Source organism: Nerophis ophidion, linkage group LG26 (assembly GCF_033978795.1).
Source record: "Nerophis ophidion isolate RoL-2023_Sa linkage group LG26, RoL_Noph_v1.0, whole genome shotgun sequence".
Taxonomy (NCBI): Eukaryota; Metazoa; Chordata; class Actinopteri; order Syngnathiformes; family Syngnathidae; genus Nerophis; species Nerophis ophidion.
The window spans coordinates 25,459,719-25,482,255 of NC_084636.1; the positions used below are offsets into that span (position 1 = coordinate 25,459,719).

The 22,537-nt window shown below is 41.6% G+C and overlaps 1 protein-coding gene across 1 annotated transcript in view; it reads right to left on the bottom strand.

Annotated features, from left to right (window-relative positions):
• atp8b3 (ATPase phospholipid transporting 8B3) overlaps nt 1–21,807 on the bottom strand; it is a 51,997-nt gene extending 30,190 nt beyond the window's left edge. The window contains exons 1-5 of the mRNA XM_061887788.1: nt 21,777–21,807; nt 21,507–21,598; nt 21,314–21,427; nt 8,881–8,979; nt 8,321–8,382 (exon numbers count right to left, since the gene is read on the bottom strand). Coding sequence (XP_061743772.1) covers nt 8,321–8,382; nt 8,881–8,979; nt 21,314–21,427; nt 21,507–21,598; nt 21,777–21,807 — 398 coding nt within the window. The remainder of the gene's footprint in view (nt 1–8,320; nt 8,383–8,880; nt 8,980–21,313; nt 21,428–21,506; nt 21,599–21,776) is intronic.
• Between the last annotated feature and the right edge of the window lie 730 nt (nt 21,808–22,537).

The following is a 22,537-nucleotide window of genomic DNA, read 5'->3' on the forward strand; positions in this document are numbered from 1 at the left end:
AAATGAGATTTTCTTATTTAAACGGGGATAGCAGGTCCATTCTATGTGTCATACTTGATCATTTCGCGATATTGCCATATTTTTGCTGAAAGGATTTAGTAGAGAACATCCACGATAAAGTTCGCAACTTTCGGTGCTAAGAGAAAAGCCCTGCCTCTACCGGGAGTCGCAGACGATGATGTCACATGTTGACGGCTCCTCACATATTCACATTGTTTTTAATGGGAGCCTCCAACAAAAAGAGCTATTCGGACAGAGAAAACGACAATTTCCCCATTAATTTGAGCGAGGATGAAAGATTTGTGTTTGAGGATATTGATAGCGACGGACTAGAAAAAAAAACAAAATGAAAAAAAAAACAAGTAAAAAAAAAAAAACGCGATTGCATTGGGACAAATTCTGATGTTTTTAGAGACATTTACGAAGATATTTATGGGAAATCCCTTATCTTTCTATTGTGTTGCTAGTGTTTTAGTGAGTTTAACAGTACCTGATAGTCGGAGGGGTGTGTCCACGGGTGTGTTGACGCGCAGTGTCTCAGGGAAGTCGACGGCAGCTGTATGGGCGGCACAAGCTCAGCTGATATCCGGTAAGAAGCGACTTTTTACCACAATTTTCTCACTGAAACCTGCTGGTTGACATTCGGTTGGGATCCATGTTTGCTGTGATCCATAGTAAAGTTTTACCTCTGTGAATTTTAAACAAGGAATCACCGTGGCTAAAGGCTAAAGCTTTCTACTTTGACTTCTCCAATATTAATTTACCAAATTGCAAAATATTCAGCAACACAGATCTCCAAAATACTGTGTAATTATGCGGTTAAAGCAGACGACTTTTAGCTGTGTGTGTGTGCAGCGCTCATATTCTCTAACAGCCTGTGACGTCAAGCGTACACGTCATCATTACACGACGTATTCAAGAAAAAACTCCCGTAAAAACTGGCCGTATTGGCATGTGTTGCAATTTTGATATTTCATCATTGATATATAAACTATCAGACTGAGTGGTGGGTAGTAGTGGGTTTCAGTAGGCCTTTAAAAACAAAACATGGATGAAACATCACAAATGTCATTGAAATCCCTCTAATGCGGGGGTCGGCAACCCAAAATGTTAAAAGAGCCATATTGGACCAAAAAATACAAAAACAAATCCGTCTGGAGCCGCAAAACATTAAAATCAGTATTACATACAGACAGTGTAGTTTTATGAGGACTTAAAGGAAACTAAATGAGCTCAAATATACCTACAAATGAGGCATAATGATGCAATGTGTACATACAGCTAGCCTAATTAGCATGTTTAGAATCGATTAGCTTGCAGTCATGCAGTGACCAAATATGTCTGATTAGCACACTCCACATAAGTCGATAACATCAACAAAACTCACGTTATAAGTTTGGTGGACAAAATGAGACAGAAAAAGAAGTGGCATAAAACACCTCTTAGAGCAGGAGTGCCCATTACGTCGATCGCGAGCTACCAGTCGACCGCGGGGGGTGTGTCAGTTGATCTCGAGCCAGGCTTTTAAAAAAAATAGACCTAAAAATTAGTGATGATCAATCTTCACCAAGACATCACTTAAATGACATTCACGGTACCAGAGGGTCTTGTGAGATGACGCTGGCTGCTGCAAGATCATTATTATTAAAATATGACCGAGAGGAAGGCGAGAAACACTTTTTATTTCAACAGACTCTCACGCCGTACCTTCCGTCAAAACTCCAAAGGCCGACTGCACATTTCCTATCTTCACAATAAAAGCCCTGCTTCATGCTGCCTGCGCTAACTAAATACAGTCTCGGAAAGCTGGCGTGCACAAGTGATGTGCTTTCCGAGACTCTTATTTTGTTAGCGCAGGCAGCATGAAGCAGGGCTTTTATTGTGAAGATAGGAAATGTGCAGTCGGCCTTTAGAGTTTTGACGGAAGGGACGGCGCGAAAGTCTGTTGAAATAAAAAGTGTTTCTCGCCTTCCTCTCTGTCATTTTTTCATAATAATGAACTGGCAGCAGCCAGCGTCATCTCACAAGACCCTCGGGTGCCGTGAATGTCAATCAAGCAAGCTATGGAATTTGCCGCCAATGTTTTTCTTATAAAGTGTATGGAAGCTGGATGAATTAGATGCCAAAAACCAACCACTTTCATGTGGTATTGTACAGAAAGGACAACTTTTTTTCTCCTCCATTTGAAAATGTGGGCATTATCATCATTACTGTCTGATTCCAATCAATGCAAGTCATCAGAATCAGGTAATACACCAACTTATATTCTTGTCTTTGTGAAAGAAAGACATCTATATGTGTTACACATGCTTGTATTATCATTAAACACATTTAACTTGTTTACAAAAATGTCTCTTTCATAAATAAATAAATATAAATGATATATATAAATGAGGTAGATCCCCTCGAGTTGGTCAATTGAAAAGTAGCTCGCCTGCAGAAAAAGTGTGGGCACCCCTGTTTTAGAGAGTCGGAGAACGTTACACATGTAAACAAATCACGGTGCGTTCAAGGACCGCCAAAATTAGTAGGACAAAACGGCGCTCGCCAAATACTCGAATCAGTGAAGCATGTTTAATATAAACAGTGTGCTTTATAGCAATTAGGGAGATTTGTGTCATGTTTATCCTCCTAAAGAAACCGTTATTAAAAAAATATATATATTTTTTCCCCCTCATCATTTCCATTTTTCATATATTTTTGAAAAAGCTCCAGAGAGCTACTAGGCGGCGCTAAAGAGCCGCGGGTTGCCGACCCCTGCTCTAATGGACACGATTTTCTTACAGAAAAAGTTGCTATTGTTTACATCAATTGTTATTAGTAGAATGTTTGTCTCTCAGCAGTCATGCCAAACAGCAAAATGTGTATTTTTGGTAACACTTTAGTATGGGGAACATATTCACCATTTATTACTTGCTTATTAAAGTAACACAGACTTAATTTAGGGTTATTTGGACACTAGGGGAACAAATAAGGGTTAGGGTTACTATTAAGCAATAATTCTGAGGTTATTGAGGGAAGACTCTTAATTAATGGCTTACTGGTTGTTTAATACGGCCATGCAGAATAAGGCATTAATTACTGATTAGGAGCAAATATGTTATTAATTTGCATGTTAATAAGCAACTAATTAATAGTTAATCTGTGTTCCCCCATGTTAAATTGTTACCATCCATCCATCCATTTTCTACCGCTTATTCCCTTTTGGGGTCGTGAGTGGGCGCTGGCGCCTATCTCAGCTACAACCGGGCGGAAGGCGGGGTACACCCTGGACAAGTCGCCACCTCATCGCAGGGCCAACACAGATAGACAGACAACATTCACTCTCACATTCACACACTAGGGCCAATTAAGTGTTGCCAATCAACCTATCCCCAGGTGCATGTCTTTGGAGGTGGGAGGAAGCCGGAGTACCCGGAGGGAACCCACGCATTCACGGGGAGAACATGCAAACTCCACACAGGAAGATCCCGAGCCTGGATTTGAACCCAGGACTGCAGGAACTTTGTATTGTGAGGCAGACGCACTAACCCCTCTGCCACCGTGAAGCCCATTTATTTTTTATGTATTTGATTATTGTTATCGTCTCTCCACATTTACTTTTCTTCCCCATTATCTATGAACAAATATATAACTAATAAAGCTTGTCTCTGTGCATTCACACATTAGTAGGAATGTTTGTCTCTCAGCATTGGCACAATTACATTTAGTTTAAGCACAATACGTGATGTATATATTTGTTTATGTTTGTTTTTTGGAGTGACCATCTTTCAGCATTTTCTTTTTTTTAAATAGTTATTTTTTTATGCAACATAATACAAACCCCCGAACCCCGTGAAGTTGGCACCTTGTGTAAATCGTAAATAAAAACAGAATACAATGATTTGTAAAACGTTTTTAACCTATATTCAACTGAATGGACTGCAAAGACAAGATACTTAACTTTTGAACTGGAAAACTTTGTTATTTTCTGCAAATATTAGCTCATTTGGAATTTGATGCCTGCAACATTAAAAAAAAAAAAAAAAACTGAGAGAGTTGAGTAATGCTCATCAAACACTTATTTGGAACACCCCACTGGTGAACAGGCGGATTGGGAACAGTTGGGTGACGTGATTGGGTATAAAAGCAGCTTCCATGAAATGCTCAGTCATTCACAAACAAGGATGGGGCGATGGTCAGCACTTTGTGAACAAATACTGAGCAAATTGTGGAAAGGTTTAGAAACAACATTTCTCAATGAGCTATTGCAAAGAATTTAGGGATTTCACCATCTACGGTTTGTAATATCATCAAAAGGTTCAGACGATCTGGAGAAATCACTGCATGTAAGCGATGATATTACGGACCTTTAATCCCTCAGGTGGTACTACATCAAAAAGCGACATCAGTGTGTAAAGGATATCACCCCATGGGCTCAGGAACACTTCAGAAAACACCTTTCAGTAAGTACAGTTCGTCACTACATTTGTAAGTGCAAGTTAAAACTCTACTATGCAAAGCAAAAGCCATTTATCAACAACACCCAGAAACGCTGCCGGCTTCTCTGGGCCCGAGCTCATTGAAGATGGACTGATGCAAAGTGGAAAAGTGGTTTGTGGTCTGACAAGTACACATTTTAAATATTTTTGGGAAACTGTGGCCATATTGTCCTCTAGAACAAAGAGGAAAAGAACCATCCGGACTGTTATAGGTGCAAAGTTCAAAAGCCAGCATCTGTGATGGTATGGGGGTGTACTAGTTCTGAAAGGTACATACAGGTTTTGGAGTAACATATGCTGCCATCCAAGCAATGTTATCATGGACGCCCCTGCTTATTTCAGCAAGACAATGCCAAGCCACGTGTTACAACAGCGTGGCTTCATAGTAAAAGAGTGCAGGTACTAGATTGGCCTGCCTGTAGTCCAGACCTGTCTCCCATTGAAAATGTGGGGACAAAATATGAATCCTAAAATATGACAACATAGAACTCAGACTTTTGAACAACTTAAGCTGCACATCAAGCAAGAATGGGAAATAATTCCACCTATAAAGCTTCAAAAATTGGTTTCTTCAGTTCTCAAAGGTTTACTGAGTGTTGTTAAAAGGAAAGGCCATGTAAGACAGTGGTGAAAATGCCCCTGTGCCAACTTTTTTGCAATTTGTTGCTGCCATTAAAGTTCGAACATTAAATATCCTGTATTTGCAGTCTATTCAATTGAATATAAGCTGAAAAGGATTTGCAAATCATTGCATTCTGTTTTTATTTTATTCATTACACAACGTGCCAACTTCTCTGGTTTGGGGTTTTGTAAATGCTTAACTCTGAGCATTAACACATGCTTGATCTTTCGTCAAACAGCTACTTATTTATTTATTTTTTTACTCTTCATATTTGTTGTGGCCGTCTTTCAACATTCACACATTTTTTAAGTTCATGCAGCATTAGTACGCACATTTGTCTGTCAGCATTGGCACAAAAATATTTTGTTTTTGTACAATAGCGGTCTGGAATACAGATTAGGGGTGGATGTCCTGTAGCATTTTAGAATAGGAAAGGACTTTATTCAAGCCACAATGGGCACATGACGTGGTTGCAGTGCAGGAACAAAAAGTCCACAAGAAAAAAAGTAAAAAAACTCATGCGTCATGAGGGCAGTTCTCCTGCCTTTTTTTTTCTCCTCTTGTGTCTCTAAATTCCCTACCTCGTCATCAGTTGCAGGTGTGCTACCAGTCATCCAAGCCCACCTGCTTCTAATCAACCACCTGACTTAAACCCTGGATCTCCACCCAGCCAGTTGCCTGCCGTACAATCCAGCCTGAGCTCACTTACTCTGACCTTTGCCCTGAACCCTGTGTGATTTCTGTTTTTTGTATTTCCTCAGGTGGGGGACAGACTTCTGATTTTTCGTTACTACTGTGTTACAAACTCCGTTTCCATATGAGTTGGGATCTCGGGCCCAGAGAAGCCAGCGGCGTTTCTGGATGTTGTTGATAAATGGCTTTCGCTTTGCATAGTTGAACTTTAACTTGCACTAACAGATATAGCGACAAACTGTATTTAGTGACAGTGGTTTTCTGAAGTGTTCCTGAGCCTGATATCCTTTTGAGATTGATGTCGGTTTTTGATACAGTGTCGTCTGAGGGATCGAAGGTCACGGTCATTCAATGTTGGTTTCCGGCCACGCCGCTTACGTGAAGGGATTTCTCCAGATTCTCTGAACCTTTTGATGATATTATGGGCCGTAGATGTTGAAATCACAAAATCTCTTGCAATTGCACTTTGAGAAACGTTGTTCTTAAACTGTTTGACTATTTGCTCACGCAATTGTGGACAAAGGGGCGTACCTCGCCCCATCCTTTCTTATGAAAGACTTTGGATTTTTTGAGAAGCTGTTTTTATACCCAATCATGGCACCCACCTGTTCTCAATTAGCCTGCACACCTGTGGGGTGTTCCAAATAAGTGTCTGATGAGCATTCCTCAACTTTATCAGTATTTGTCACCTTTCCAAACTTCTTTGCCACGTGTTGCTGGCATCAAATTCTAAAGTTAATGATTGTTTGCAAAAAAAATAAAATGTTAATCAGTTTGAACATCAAATATGTTTTCTTTGTAGCATATTCAACTGAGTATGGGTTGAAAATGATTTGCAAATCATTGTATTCTGCTTATATTTACATCTAACACATTTTCCCAACTCATATGGAAACGGGGTTTGCATTTTCTCCAGTGATTTTTGGTTGTTAAATAGAGGTTTTTTTACTGATCCGCACTTGGATTCTTATTTTTTTGGAGACCATAACAACATGAAAACAAGAGGGAAACATTGAAAGAACACAGAGGATATGGAAGACATTAAAAGAGCGTGGAGCTGATGCATCGCTATTTCTACATAACCGTGTCCCAGCATTCACAAAATATTTGTATTTTATTTCCGGAAGGCACAATAACGTGGTGGTCTCGACTTTTACACGTTTTTTGTTTATTCAAAGTAGCATTAGTAGGATTGCAATTATATCATGTTTTGTTCCATCCTTAAATGCCAGGGTTGTAGTTTTATTGTGTTGTGTTGTTTTATTAGGTCAGGGGTAGGCAACCTATGGTTCTCGAGCCAGGTGTGGCTCTTTTGATGACTGCATCTGGCTCTCAAGATAAATCTTAGCTGACATTCCTGAACACGATAAGTAATGAATAATTCATTGAACACCCTTGATGCGAATCCCTTAGGGGTGATGGATGGCTGGGCAGTGCCTGAAGAGCTGCAGCCTGCCACCGTATCCCCCACTCCCCCGCTCTGTTGCAAGTCTGGAGTTGTATGTCGTGATACGTATATATGCTTTGCTCTGGATTTTTTTCCCCCGTAGCTGTTCTGTGACCCTAAACACTGTTTGTTTGTCTAATCAAGTCAATCAGTCAATCAACAAAGTTGTACTTGGCCAATAACAATACCTACCTACCTACCTAATTACGCTGGTAATCACAGTGTCAAAATATCTACTGTTCAAGAAGTCGCATTCATGGTAAGAAGTATTTTATTTATTATTGGTTAGTTTCAGGGGCTTCACGGTGGCAGAGGGGTTAGTGCGTCTGCCTCACAATACGAAGGTCCTGCAGTCCTGGGTTCAAATCCAGGCTCGGGATCTTTCTGTGTGGAGTTTGCATGTTCTCCCCGTGAATGCGTGGGTTCCCTCCGGGTACTCCGGCTTCCTCCCACCTCCAAAGACATGCACCTGGGGATAGGTTGATTGGCAACACTAAATTGGCCCTAGTGTGTGAATGTGAGTGTGAATGTTGTCTGTCTATCTGTGTTGGCCCTGCGATGAGGTGGCGACTTGTCCAGGGTGTACCCCGCCTTCCGCCCGATTGTAGCTGAGATAGGCGCCAGCGCCCCCCGCGGCCCCAAAAGGGAATAAGCGGTAGAAAAATGGATGGATGGATGGTTAGTTTCAGAACAAAAGTGTAATTAAAAATAACAAGATGGGATTTAGTTAGATTCAGTGTTAAAAAATATGATATGGCTCTCACGGAAATACATTTAAAGTATTTGGCTTCCATGGCTCTCTCAGCCCAAAAGGTTCCCGACACCTGTATTAGGTGATTTTTTTTTTTTTTTTGTTCAGCATTGACACTGAACCACTCTCTGAATCAATCAAATGATCAAATGTCACGCCGAGAGATCGCTCGATCTCGTCTCTTGTTTTCCGTGAAAAATGCTTGGCGCTGCGCTCTGGAGAGACCACCGTCGGTTTCACTCATTCACACTTCATTAGAGCTTCATTAGAAGGCTGTTTCAAAGTGCCGAGTCCTGGGAGGATCACCCCTCCGTCTTTGTCCTCACCTCTGGGAGACGAGCACGTCACAGGGTCGGGAGTTGATCGCAGAGTCACTGCCTCTCCTTGCCTGGAAACCACCGAGGAGAGGTGAGGTGAGAGAGGGTGATGATATTACCAGAGGGGAAAGGTAGTGATGGACACAGAGGGAAAAGAAGAGGCTGGACAGGGGAAAGTAGAGACGCCATTACGGCGGCCCGGCGGTGACACCAGCCCGGAGATTTACACCCTTGCTAAATGATTAGTCAATAGAGAGGGGTCAAGCAAGCGTTTCAGCCGGGGCTCCTAATGGCCGTAACTCAGTGATGCACTCAACCGGAGAATTCTGCATGCAAAACATCACCCTTGCATTTAAGAGCAATAGCTTTAATGAGAGCGGGGAGGGAAGTAATGCTACTGGGATGACTAGTTTGGTCAATGAGGAGAGGACGAGGAGTCAATGAGGACGAGGGAGAAGAGGGAAAAAAAAAAAAGAGTGTGTAAACCCATGCACGGCGGTGCTCATATATTTTGGATGGTGTGTTCAGGGACCTGCCCAGGGGAATTCAAGTAGAGCTGGCGGTCTCACCATGTCGTTAATGAGGTCCTTCATGCCTTTCACGGAGAGAATGATGAGCACCGGCACGACGGAGATGTACCACGCGATGGACGAGATGATGGGAATAGACTGGGAGACACACAACAAAGCAAAGTGTGAAATTGTCAGAGTTAGTTGGTGATGAACCCCAAGATGCAGAGAAGGAGGCAGGCATTGAGCAGGAAAACATGATTTAATTAAAACTACACAAGAACAAACAAAAAGCACGCACGTGGGCGGAATAACAAACTAAGGGAGCTAGCACTGGAAGCTAGAAAACAAAACGGAACTTTAGCATGGAAGCTAGAGGATAACAAACAGAAAAACTGGGAATAGCTAATGGCTAACAAAAACAGCTTACCGCTACGACGACCAGAAGAAGATGTAGCACGACAGGTAATAGCTAAAATGATGCCAGACACGACAAGTAGCAAAGACACAAGAGTGATATGAGGCAACGACAATACAAATGACAATACAATACAATGATCCAGCAACTGACACAAGACAAAGCAGGTACAAATAGGAGCAGGCTGATTGGCAACAGGTGTGGCCAGGTGCCAATCAGCCGCAGCTGAGGAGGAACACAGCACTCAGGGAATAAGACAGAAAGCTGACAAAATAAGAGCAGTAGACAGGAACTAAAGACAGGAGATACTAAACACAGAGGAAACAGACAAATGCAGAGGAAAACATTAAAGCATGGACAAACTGTCAGGGGAAAGCCTGACCGAAATACTGGACTGAACCAACACAATCGAGCACAGGTATAAGGAATATATGGCTCGCCATCTTTTGATGACTGCATCTTAATGAATGCGTTTTAATAAAGATGTCCAATAATGACTTTTTTTTGCTGGTATCCGATATTCCGATATTGTCCAACTCTTAGTTACCGATTGCGATATTAACCGATATCGATATCAACATATTATTATGCCTGATATTGTTGTGATGCCCCGCTGGATGCAATAAACAATGAAATGAGGTTTTTCCAAAATAATTCAACTCAAGTTATGGAAAAAAATGCTAACCCGGCCGAGTCATACCAAAGACTATAAAAATGGGACCCATTACCTCCCTGCTTGGCACTCAGCATCAAGGGTTGGAATTGGGGGTTAAATCACCACAAATGATTCCCGGGGGCGGCACCGCTGCTGCCCACTGCTCCCCTCACCTCCCAGGGGGTGAACAAGGGGATGGGTCAAATGCAGAGGACACATTTCGCCACACCTAGTGTCTGTGTGACAATCATTGGTACTTTAAGATGGCACTGCCATATTTATTATTGAAGTCACAAAGTGCATAATTTTTTCTAACATGCCTCAAAACAGCAGCCTGGGAGTGGCGGGGGGGGATGTATATTGTAGCATCCCAGAAGAGTTAGTGCTGAAAGGGGTTCTGGGGATTTGTTCTGTTGTGTTTATGTTGTGTTACGGTGTGGATGTTCTCCCGAAATGTTTTTGGTGTGGGTTCGCAGTGTGGCACATATTTTTAACGGTGTTAAAGTTGTTTATACGGCCACCCTCAGTGTGACCTGTATGGCTGTTGACCAAGTATGCAATGCATTCACTTGTATGTGTGGAAAGCCGTAGATATTATGTGACTGGGCCGGCATGCAAAGGAAGTGCCTTTAAGGTTTATTGTACCTCTCCTTATGTCCTTGTACACAGCGGTGTTTTAAAAAGTCATACATTTTACTTCTTCAAACCAATACCGATAATTCTGAAACCAATACAGATAATTTCTGATATTACATTTTAAAGCATTTATAGGCCGATAATATTGGCAGTCCAATATTATCGGACATCCCTACATTTGTGTCAAGCCTGGACTGTGGTTATTTTTGCTTCTTCGATGCAGAGAGGATACGGGACGAGCCAAACGAGAGTGTAAGTACATGGTTTATTTGAATACTAAATACAAAAATAATCGAACTAAGGGCGCTCACAAAGAGGTACAAAGCTTGGCTACAAAAATACAAACAGGAAAACAAAACACCTGCTCGATGGCATGAAAGACGATAAACTATAAACTTAAACTTGCACTGTGGCAGAACTATGAACAACTAAAATAAAAACACTAGGATAGCAGGGTGCGTAGCAGGTAATCGTGAAGGCATGAAGGCAAGCACATGCAAAAATCCCAGACTGATGGACAGAAAGTAAAATCCTTAAATAGTAGCAGTGGTAATGAGAGGCTGATGATCGGGGCGCGACTAGGGGAAACTAATGAGTAGCTATGGTAACAAAACAAACCAGAAAGTGAAAAGACAGAACCAAATGTCCAAAAAACCAAACCGAACATGACCAAAACAAAACATGATCCATGGGTGTGTCAATTTCAATCTATCCCTTTTAATTATCCACCTTTTCAGTGGCCTAGTGGCTAGTGTCCGCCCTGAGATCGGTAGGTTGTGAGTTCAAACCCCGGCCGAGTCATACCAAAGACTACAAAAATGGGATCCTTTATACCCCCCCCCCCCCGCTTGACACTCCGCATCAAGCGTGGGGGTTTTATCACCAAAAATGATTCCCGGGCGCGGGCAGAGCTGCTGCTCACTGCTCCTCTCACCTCCCAGGGGGTGATCAAGAGCGATGGGTTAAAGGCAGAGAATAATTTTGTCACACTAGGTGTGACGAAATGGTGTAAGAGTCGCGTACTTGCAGTCTCACTGATACATACGCTGGAGGCCAGTTGCGCACCGGATTAAAAGGCGCCCTGCCGATGAATGGGCTATTCTTTATCTTTTATTACTATATTAGCATACCGGACTATAGGGCGCATTAAAGGAGTCGTATTATTATTATTTTGTAAATTTGTAAAATTGTGGTGAAGAAGGAGCTGAGCCGGAAGGCAAAGCTCTCAATTTACCGGTCGATCTACGTTCCCATCCTCACCTATGGTCATGAGCTTTGGGTCATGACCGAAAGGATGAGATCACGGGTACAAGCGGCCGAAATGAGTTTCCTCCGCCGTGTGGCGGGGCTCTCCCTTAGAGATAGGGTGAGAAGCTCTGCCATCCGGGAGGGACTCAAAGTAAATCCGCTGCTCCTTCACATCGAGAGGAGCCAGATGAGGTGGTTTGGGCATCTGGTCAGGATGCCACCCAAACGCCTCCCTAGGAAGGTGTTTAGGGCACGTCCAGCTGGTAGGAGGCCACGGGGAAGACCCAGGACACGTTGGGAAGACTATGTCTCCCGGCTGGCCTGGGAACGCCTCGGGATCCCCCGGGAAGAGCTAGACGAAGTGGCTGGGGAGAGGGAAGTCTGGGTTTCCCTGCTTAGGCTGTTGCCCCCGCGACCCGACCTCGGATAAGCGGAAGATGATGGATGGATGGAAATTTGTAAATTTTGTAGATTTGTAAATCAAGATATCAGGATTCCTGTGTGGAGTTTGCATGTTCTCCCCGTGACTGCGGGGGTTCCCTCCGGGTACTCCGGCTTCCTGCCACCGCCCAAAGCACCTGGGGATAGGTTGATTGGCAACACTAAATTAGCCAAAGTGTGTGAATGTGAGTGTGAATGTTGTCCGTCTATCTGTGTTGGCCCTGCGATGAGGTGGCGACTTGTCCAGGGTGTGATGGATGGATATTATGGTTAATTGTGTCAAGTGTTTTGTTAGACCTATAAACACAGCAGCTGCACACTGTTTACCATCTTTTGCATTGGTAATATCTTCCGTTATTTCCATCCATCCCCATCCATTTTCTACCGCTTATTCCCTTTTGGGGTCGCGGGGGGCGCTGGTGCCTATCTCAGCTACAATCGGGTGGAAGGCGGGGTACACCCTGGACAAGTCGCCACCTCATCGCAGGGCCAACACAGATAGACAGACAACATTCACACTCACATTCACACTCTAGGGCCAATTTAGTGTTGCCAATCAACCTATCCCCAGGTGCATGTCTTTGGAAGTGGGAGGAAGCCGGAGTACCCGGAGGGAACCCACGCATTCAGGGGGAGAACATGCAAACTCCACACAGAAAGTTCCCGAGCCTGGATTTGAACCCAGGACTGCAGGAACTTCGTATTGTGAGGCAGGCGCACTAACCCCTCTGACACCGTGAAGCCCTCTTCCGTTATTTCCTATTCTGTTATCGCCATTTGTAGGAGCCAAATAGAGGGCCATACTTGAACTTATGTTTATTTTATTGTTTTTGAGTGATTCATGCGTGTATGTCAGTGTGCACCCTTTGCAGGTGGCGAAAAGTTCCCACGCAGGCCTATAAGGGGCAGGAGCGCGCTGGGTGCGTGATTGGCAGTCGGGCACCAGCATACCGTCTTTGACCTCACCTGTCTGTAGACCTCACCTGTCTGTAGACCTCGGCTTTATATAAGCTACCATTTATTTTGTTTCCTGAGTATTCTGTTCCTTAATTATTGTAAATAAAACAATCTTCAATATCGCTGCTGGATCAGCTTGAATTAGTGGAGGGAAAGCGGGAAAAGGAAGAATACGTGACAAGGAAGGCTGTGTAAAAGGTGTGAGTCAGACAAGATGCCCGCGCCCCAAGTGAAACAAACATTTGAAACAAAGGGGTTATAGGAACAATCACTTTCAGTGTTTTATGCCACTACACCATTAATGCCATTGATATTGAAATGCTGGCTGTGTCTCCATATTGGTTGTCTGGTTATGAATTTGTCGAATTTGTTATCAAAAAGTTCTTTAATACATTTTTTAACATTGCGAAGGTTCAGAAACAGGTCTGTAGTTTGTAAGTTGGTGTTTGTCTCCATTCTTACAAAATGGTACAACTTTTGCATATTTCATTTTGTTTGCAAATGTACTCGCTTGAACTGATGGGTTACTAATGTTTGGTTGTTACGTTCCACGTAGTGCTGGTTTGTTTGTGTTTCTTCCCCTATTCTTTCTACAGGTCACACTCATTCACTGCCTCTGGTGCCAATCAACTGGTTTCTGTTCCCAGCTGCTCCTGATTTCACCTGTTAATCAGCCAGCCAATCCCGGTCCAACATTCAACCTCCCATCCTGCTTAAAACCACCTGCTCACCACTGGATCAGGTTGATTCTTTTCCTGCCATGCTATGTTGTGGCCTTGATAGACTTTACTTGACTTTGCTATTGTGGGATCTACTTTGTCTTTGACGTCACTTTGTTTTTGTTAAGCTCTTTGCTTAACCTGTGTCACCCGTTTTTTTTTTGTCTGCTTTTATTTTTACCTTTCAACGGTCTGTGTGTTGTAAATATCTGTAAAGCGATGGGTTGATGAGGTGTCATGAAGCGTTTCGACACATTGCAAAACTGTATTGATACTGTGTCAATACTGTGTCACTAAATACTGAAATCTGCTGGAAATTAAAAATCCCTACAGGCAACCTATGGACCGGCTCAACTGAAACTGATTTTATGACCTAGTATAGTGGTTCTCAAATGGGGGGGCGCGTACCCCTGGGGGTACTTGACGGTATGTCAAGGGGTACATGAGATTTTTTTTAAATATTCTAAAAATAGCAACAGTTGCAAAATCCTTGATAAATATATTTATTGAATAATACTTCAACAAAATATGAATGTAAGTTCATAAACTGTGAAAAGAAATGCAACAATGCAATATTCAGTGTTGACAGCTAGATTTTTTGTGGACATGTTCCATAAATATTGATGTTAAAGATTTCTTTTTTTGTGAAGAAATGTTTAAAATTAAGTTCATGTATCCAGAAGGATCTCTATTACAATCCCCAAAGAGGGCACTTTAAGTTGATGATTACTTTTATGTGTAGAAATCTTTATTTATAATTGAATCACTTGTTTATTTTTCAAAAAGTTTTTAGTTATTTTTATATCATTTTTCCAAATAGTTCTAGAAAGACTACTACAAATGAGCAATAATTTGCACTGTTATACAATTTAATAAATCAGAAACAGATGACATAGTGCTGTATTTTACTTCTTTATCTCTTTTTTTCAACCAAAAATGCTTTGCTCTGATTAGGGGGTACTTGAATAAAAAAAAAAGTTCACCGGGGGTACATCACTGAAAAAAGGTTGAGAACCATTGACCTAGTATGTACAATAATATATGTATTTCATTTAGGATTATTTCATATCCATCCATCCATCCATTTCCTACCGCTTATTCCCTTTTGGGGTCGCGGGGGGCGCTGGCGCCTATCTCAGCTACAATCGGGCGGAAGGCGGGGTACACCCTGGACAAGTCGCTATCTCATCGCAGGGCCTATTCATTTAAATTAAAATATTTTTAATTTTTTTTAGATACAGTTAATAAATAATGTGAACACGTATCATAACATTTTATTTAAAAAAATAGTTTTTCCAACGTATTACATTTGAGACGATTTCTCTTCTTAGTTATTATTTCACGGCATATATCTTTCTTTTTGCTTGAGGTTGCTCCATGATCGACGACGACAATAAATTACAAATGACCAACGACAGAAGTGCGTCGATTCTGTTGGCAGCAGCATCTCGTTGACAGATGCGCTTCCTTATAAACATAGTTTGGCGAGCAGGCGTCAGTTCGACACAGTTCGCGTATCGGTCACGTGACCGAAACAGCTCATGATCGGTCACGTGACTTTCTAGAAGCGGTACGCGCACCGACACAGGGTTTTGCTTTATGAGCTGGACGCATGCGCCGATGCATAGGTGTTGCCGGCAGAGGTGGGTAGAAACGCGCTACATTTACTCCGTTACATCTACTTGAGTAACTTTTGGGGTAAATTGTACTTCTAAGAGTAATTCTAATGTAATATACTTTTACTTTTACTTGAGTATATTTATAGAGAAGAACCTTTACTTTTACTCCGCTCCATTTATCTACATTCAGCTCGCTACTCGCTACTGATTTTTATCGATCTGTTAATGCAAATTTTTTTTGTTTTGGTTTGTCAGACAGACCTTCAAAGTAGGATCTACCACATGCCTGCGTTTCACCAATCAAACGGAGTCACTGGTGACGTTTGACTCTGTTTCACCAATCAAATGCAGTCACTGGTGACGTTTGGCTCCGTTTAACCAATCAAATGCAGTCACTGGTGAGGTTTGACTCTGTTTCACCAATCAAACTGAGCCAGGCGGTCACATGATTAACTGCACACTTTTTTTTTTAAATAAACCTTTATTTATACATTTCGACATTTACAACCAGTTGAAAATAATAATCAAAGTAAGTACAAAAACAGTACAAAACAGTACAAAAAACGTACAAAAAAGCGCCAGGTGGTTAAAAATTCAAAGTAACTAAAATAGAATGCAGAAAAGAATATACATATATATTAAATAAACAAATTGCAAAGCCACAGGCTCACTCAATCTCAGTAAATAACTTAAATTTGGAACACAGCATCATTGTTTTCACAAGTTTTTGGTTGTTAGAGGTAAAGTGTTTTAATGTAGAGTTCCAAATCTTTTTTAAAGGCCCAAAAAACAGGTCGGGTATTGAGGAACTTACATTTATGAATATAAAAGTTAGCCAATAGTATAATGAGGTTGCAAAGATAAAATTCATTTTCAAATGTTTTTCCAATGCAGTGTAAAACTAAATATATATTATTTAATATATATATTATTGTTTTAGTTGCTTAAGAGATATTCCTGGCTCTGAATTTGTTCATTGCTATTTTTATGTTTTTGTGCATTATTTGTTGCCGTCATCATAAAACAAACAAGTTACTCATCAGTTACTCAGTACTTGAGTAGTTTTTTCACAACATACTTGTTACTTTTATTCAAGTATATATTTGGGTGACTAGTCCTTACTTTTACTTGAGTAATACATCTCTAAAGTAACAGTAACAGTACTCTTACTTGAGTACAATTTCTGGCTACTCTACCCACCCCTGCTTGCCGGACCAATCACTACTGTATAGTGTGCAGCCTAGTTTTGGGAAAGGTTAGACAGAGGCCTCTAAACACTACACATGTAGACCTTGTTTGTGTATAGAGACATTGAAGCTTGTAGGTTTTGGATTCCCTCTCTGGCTATAGTTGGTAGGTTGCTTTTTGGTTAATTCTAATTAAATATTAAATAGCTTTAGTTAGTAAGTTTACCTTTCATTGTCAGAGGTGTCTTTTGGTATGTTTTATTCATTCGTTTGACAGCACATGTATTCCCAAGCTAGGCTAGTGTTGTGTTTTGTTTTAACCCCCATCCCATGGTTACCTTTCCATAACACTACTTTTGTTTTCATTTCTTGGCTTCGTTGTCTTTAATATACAGTACACCTCATTTACTTTATGCACTTTTATGATGCGTTATACTACGATCCCTAGACTCAGAGCCATCAGGGAACGTAACAATGGTACAGGTTCAGAAATCTCTTCAAATCCCCTTTTTGTCATTTCCATTGTAATTCAATGGTCATTTATTTATTCATGTATTTTTTTATTTACTCATTTAATATAGCTGCTCAGTGGCCTGGTGGTTAGAGTGTCCGCCCTGAGATCAGTGGGTCGTGAGTTCAAACTCCGGCCGAGTCGTACCAAAAAATGGGACACATTAATCCCCCTGCTTGGCACTCAGCATCAAGGGTTGGAATTGGGGGTTGAATCACCACAAATGATTTCCGAGCATGGCCACTGCTGCTGCTCACTACTCCCCTCACATCCCAGCGGGTGGAACAAGGGGATGGGTCAAATGCAGAGGGTAATTTCACTATACCTAGTGTGTGACTTAGTGGTACTTTAACTAACTTTTATTATATAATTTGTTTGATTCAAATTCAGCACAGGAAGAGAACCAACAAATCTTTTAAATATGCTCTGAAATGGAAATGGGCTATGATTAAGTAAGCTCTGCTTCTTCCTACTCCTTATTGGACCGACTGTAATCAGAAACTGGAAATGTGTGATGTACCATATTTTAACCGTATGCATGTTCGATATAAACCTAACTGATTACCATAATTCAGGGTTGGGTGGGCAAACTTTTTGGCTCGGGGGCCACATTGGCTTTGGCAATTCGACAGACAGGCCAGGCAAGCATGTGACAATTTCAAAGCATATCAAATCTGTTGAAACTAAGAGCGAGCTTCTCAAACATGGGCTATTTCAATCATAATCCATATATTTTAAATGGTAAATGGTTTATACTTGTATAGCGCTTTTCTACCTTCATGGTACTCAAAGCACTTTGAGACTATTTCCACATTCACCCATTCACACACACATTCACACACTGATGGCAGAACATCAAATAAACATACAAATAGTATTAAAGGGTTAACTCTTACATTCTCTTTTAGGGGAGCAGTGTTGAAACCTGTATTATTTTCTGGACTCCCTATGTCTAGCAATAAACGATTACAGTTGGTACAAAATGCGGCTGCTAGACTTTTGACCAGAACAAGAAAGTTTCATCACTTAAGATGTGACTTTAAGGTTTTACTACTTACGTATAAAATACCGTATTTTTCGGACTATAAGTCGCAGTTTTTTTCATAGTTTGGCCGGGGGTGCGACTTATACTCAGGAGCGACTTATGTGTGAAATTATTAACATGTTACCATAAAATATCAAATAATATTTAGGTCATTCACGTAAGAGACTAGACGTATTAGATTTCATCGGATTTAGCAATTAGGAGTGACAGATTGTTTGGTAAAGGTATAGCATGTTCTATATATTATAGTTATTTGAATGACTCTTACCATAATATGTTACGTTAACATACCAGGCACCTTCTCAGTTGGTTATTTATGTGTCATATAACGTACACTTATTCAGCCTGTTGTTCATTATTTATTTATTTTAAATTGCCTTTCAAATGTCTATTCTTGGTGTTGGGTTTTATCAAATAAATTTACCCAAAAATGCGACTCATAAATGTTTTTTTCGTTCTTTATTATGCATTTTCGGCAGGTGCGACTTATACTCCGGAGCGACTTATGGTCCGAAAAATACGGTACTACACGGTCTAGCTCCATCCTATCTTGCCGATTGTATTGTACCATATGTCCCGGCAAGAAATCTGCGTTCAAAGAACTCCGACTTATTAGTGATTACCATAGCCCAGGCTATAGAGCGCTTTCTATTCGGGATCCAGTACTCTGGAATGCCGTCCCGGTAACAGTTTGAGATGGTACCTCAGTAGAAGCATTTAAGTCCCATCTTAAAACTCATTCACTCTAGCCTTTAAATCAGGCGTGCACACACTTTTTCTGCAGGCGAGCTACTTTTCAGTTGACCGAGTCCAAGGAATCTACCTCATTCATGTATGCAATTTATATTAAATTATTTATGAAAGAGACGTTTTTGTTAACACGTTAAAGGTGTTTAAAGATAACACAAGCATGTTTAACACATATAGATTTATTTTGTTTTATGGAGACAAGAATATAAGTTGGTGTAGTACCTGATTCTGATGACTCACATTGTTTGGAATCAGACAGTAGTGCTGATAACGTCCACGTTTTCGAATGGAGGAGAAAAAAATTCCTCCTCTCTGTCCAATACCACATGAAAGTGGTTAGTCTTTGGCGTCTTATTTGTCCAGCTTCCATACTCCTTTTTATACGTTTTGCAAGAAATACATTGGCGGCCAACTCCGTAGCTTGCTAACTTGTGCACGCTAGCTTTCTGAGACTCTTTTTAAGTTAGCCCAGGCAGGATGAAGCATGGCTTTTATCGTGAAGACAGCAACTGTGCAGTCTGTCTTTAGGGGTTTTGACAGCAGGTACGGCGCGACAGTGTTGAAATAAAAAGTGTTTCTCGCCCTCCTCTCGCTCATGTTTGCTTAATAATGATCTGGCAGCAGCCAGCGTCATCTCAGAAGACCCTCGGGTGCCGTGAATGTCAATCAAGTGACGAAAGTGACGTCGTAGTAAAGATTGGTGATCACAAATGTTTAGGTTTATTTTTTTAATGCTTGCTTTGCGATCGACTGACACACCCTCCACGATCGACCGGTAGCTCGCGATCGACGTAATGGGCATCCCTGCTTTAAATCGACCCCCTTTTTAGACCAGTTGATCTGCCGTTTATTTTATTTTCTCCTCTGCCCCCCTCTCCCTTGTGGAGGTGGGCTGGGGGGGGGTGGGCGTTCTGGCTGTCCAGAGTCAGGACCTGGGATGGACCGCTTGCCTGTGCATCGATTGGGGACATCTCTGCGCTGGTGACCCGTCTCCGCTTGGGATAGTCTCCTGCTCGCTCCACTATGGATGGGACTCTCGCTAATATACTGGATCCACTATGGACTGGACTCTCACTGTTATCTTGGATCCACTATTGACTGGACTTTCACAATATCATGCTAGGCCCGCTCAACATCCATTGCTTTCGGTCTCCCCTAGACAGGTGGGGTGTTCATGCACATATAAATAGATAGTACTTTATTGATTCCTTCAGGAGAGTTCCTTCAGGCAAGGTTTCTCAGTCATTGTCACCGACATCCCACTGGGGTGAGTTTTTCTTTGCCCTTATGTGGGCTCTGTACCGCAGATGTCGTTGTGGCTTGTGCAGCCCTTTGAGACACTTGTGATTTCATCATCTTCATCATCAGCCGTTGTCAGTCCACTGCTGGACGAAAGCCTCAGCATGTTTCTGCCATAGTGAACGATCTCCAGCTGCTCCCTGCCACTGCACTGTTCCCCAATATTTGTCTATTTCATCTCGCCATCTCACTCTCTGTCTTCCTCTATTTCTGCTCCCATCCATGGGTCTCCATGATGTCATTAGGGAAGTCCATCTATTATCTATTCTCCTACTGATACGCCCAGCCCACTTCCACTTATTTAATTTGATAGTTTTCATAATGTCTTGGACTTGCGTTTGTTTTCTCACCCATTCATTTGTTTTTCTGTCTTTATGTGTGATTCCGAGCATATTTCTTTCCATGTTGTGTTGTGCTGCTGCTATTTTCTTTTCCATTTTATTCGACAATGCCCAGGTTTCAGCTCCATATGTCATGGTTGGTAACACGCATTGATTAAAGACCTTTCTTTTTAGGCTTAACGATATTCCTCCTCTCATGATGTTGCTCAGTTTTCCATATTGGCACCAGCCCGATCTAATTCTCCTCCCTATCTCCTGTTCTTGACTCTTTTCTTTCAGGCTAAATCTCTGTCCCAGATAGATGTATTCATTAACTTCATCAATTTCATTTCCATTAACAGTCACAGGTCCATGAGGTACCATGGAATTTGTCATAACTTTTGTTTTCTTCAAATTCTTGAAAATGAATATGAAGAAACACTTGTGATTTAGGGCTATATAAATAAACATAGATTGATTGATTGAGTGATTGTTGATCACCCTTTTTCGCCAGTGCATTGAAGTCTAGTATCAGTTTTGTTGTGGCAATTCTCAAAACAGATCTTTGCTTAATTTTGGGGGCCGGATTAAAGGGACCAAACGAGCCGTATGCGGCCCTCGGGCTGTAGTTTGCCCACCCCTGCCATAGTTAGGAGGTGACAGACACTGGAGGAGACGCCGAACCGACCTGCAACACCACCATGAAGAGGAAGTAGAGATTGGCCGGTTGCTGGAACTGCTCAAACAGCGTCAGGGGCAGGAAAGTGAGCACGGAGTACTTGTAGCTGCGCACCACGTTGTCCTGGCAACAGGAAAATTACAGCATACGATTAAAAAGCCGAATCCGTCAGCGCCATAGACGGGAATGAGGTGTCACTCACCGATGATCGTCCCCAACGGAAGAACAGGAAGGATTTCTTCTGCTGTCGTTTGTGGTAGTGATGCTGGTTGGCCCTCACCTCCCACGTGAGGCCTGAGACCACATATTGACACAACAGCTCTCAGTTTCTCACGACACTGTCATCATCATGCCGTTTTCTGTATAAAAAGGGCTCCAGCAAGGCACCTGGCAATTTCCCAACACTGACCTCTGTCACACAGGGATCCCGCAAAATGGTTGCATAAGCAATGGGTCGTTTATTTGTATCAACCTGTGTCCGGCACAGAGGGACGTTGCGGCATTGTGGGTTTTTTCACACAGATTTTGATGTGATGTTGAGAATACATTGAGGTATGAATGTCATATGTTGATTTCACATCCAACTCCCTTATTAATCCAATCCACTGTATTTATATAGCATATTTAAACAACAGTAACGTTTCCAAAGTGCCGCACAGCCATGTTAAAAACAATATAAAAAAAAAAAACAGAAAAAAAAACAATATTATGCTCCACCAATGACTGAATAAAAACAAAAAATAAATACATATAAAACCAATAAAAACAATATAAAAACAAATATGATTAAAAACTATTAGTATTATTAACACATGTAGGGAGGGGTACTGATTTCAGAACTTTTTTAGGCAACGATCAAATTCTGTTATCAGGTATCGAGTCACGTAAAATCGAAATGTGCCATATTTCGATATCTTTGTTGCTTATCACGTCCGGTTGCAGACTAAACTCTAGCCCAAGGAAACAATCACTCAAGCAGTACTCCGGGCGAACTCAGCAAAACTTTCTTTAAGTGATGTTGCAATTTTCAACACCAACAAAGCAGGTATGCTTGGTAGTAGAGAACATCGACGATAAAGTTCGCAACTTTTGGTCGCTAATAAAAAAGCTTTGCCTGTACCGGAAGTAGCAGACGATGTGCGTGTGACGTCACGGGTTGTAGGGCTCCTCACATCCTCACATTGTTTACAATCATAGCCACCAGCAGCTAGAGCATGGGTGTCAAACTCTGGC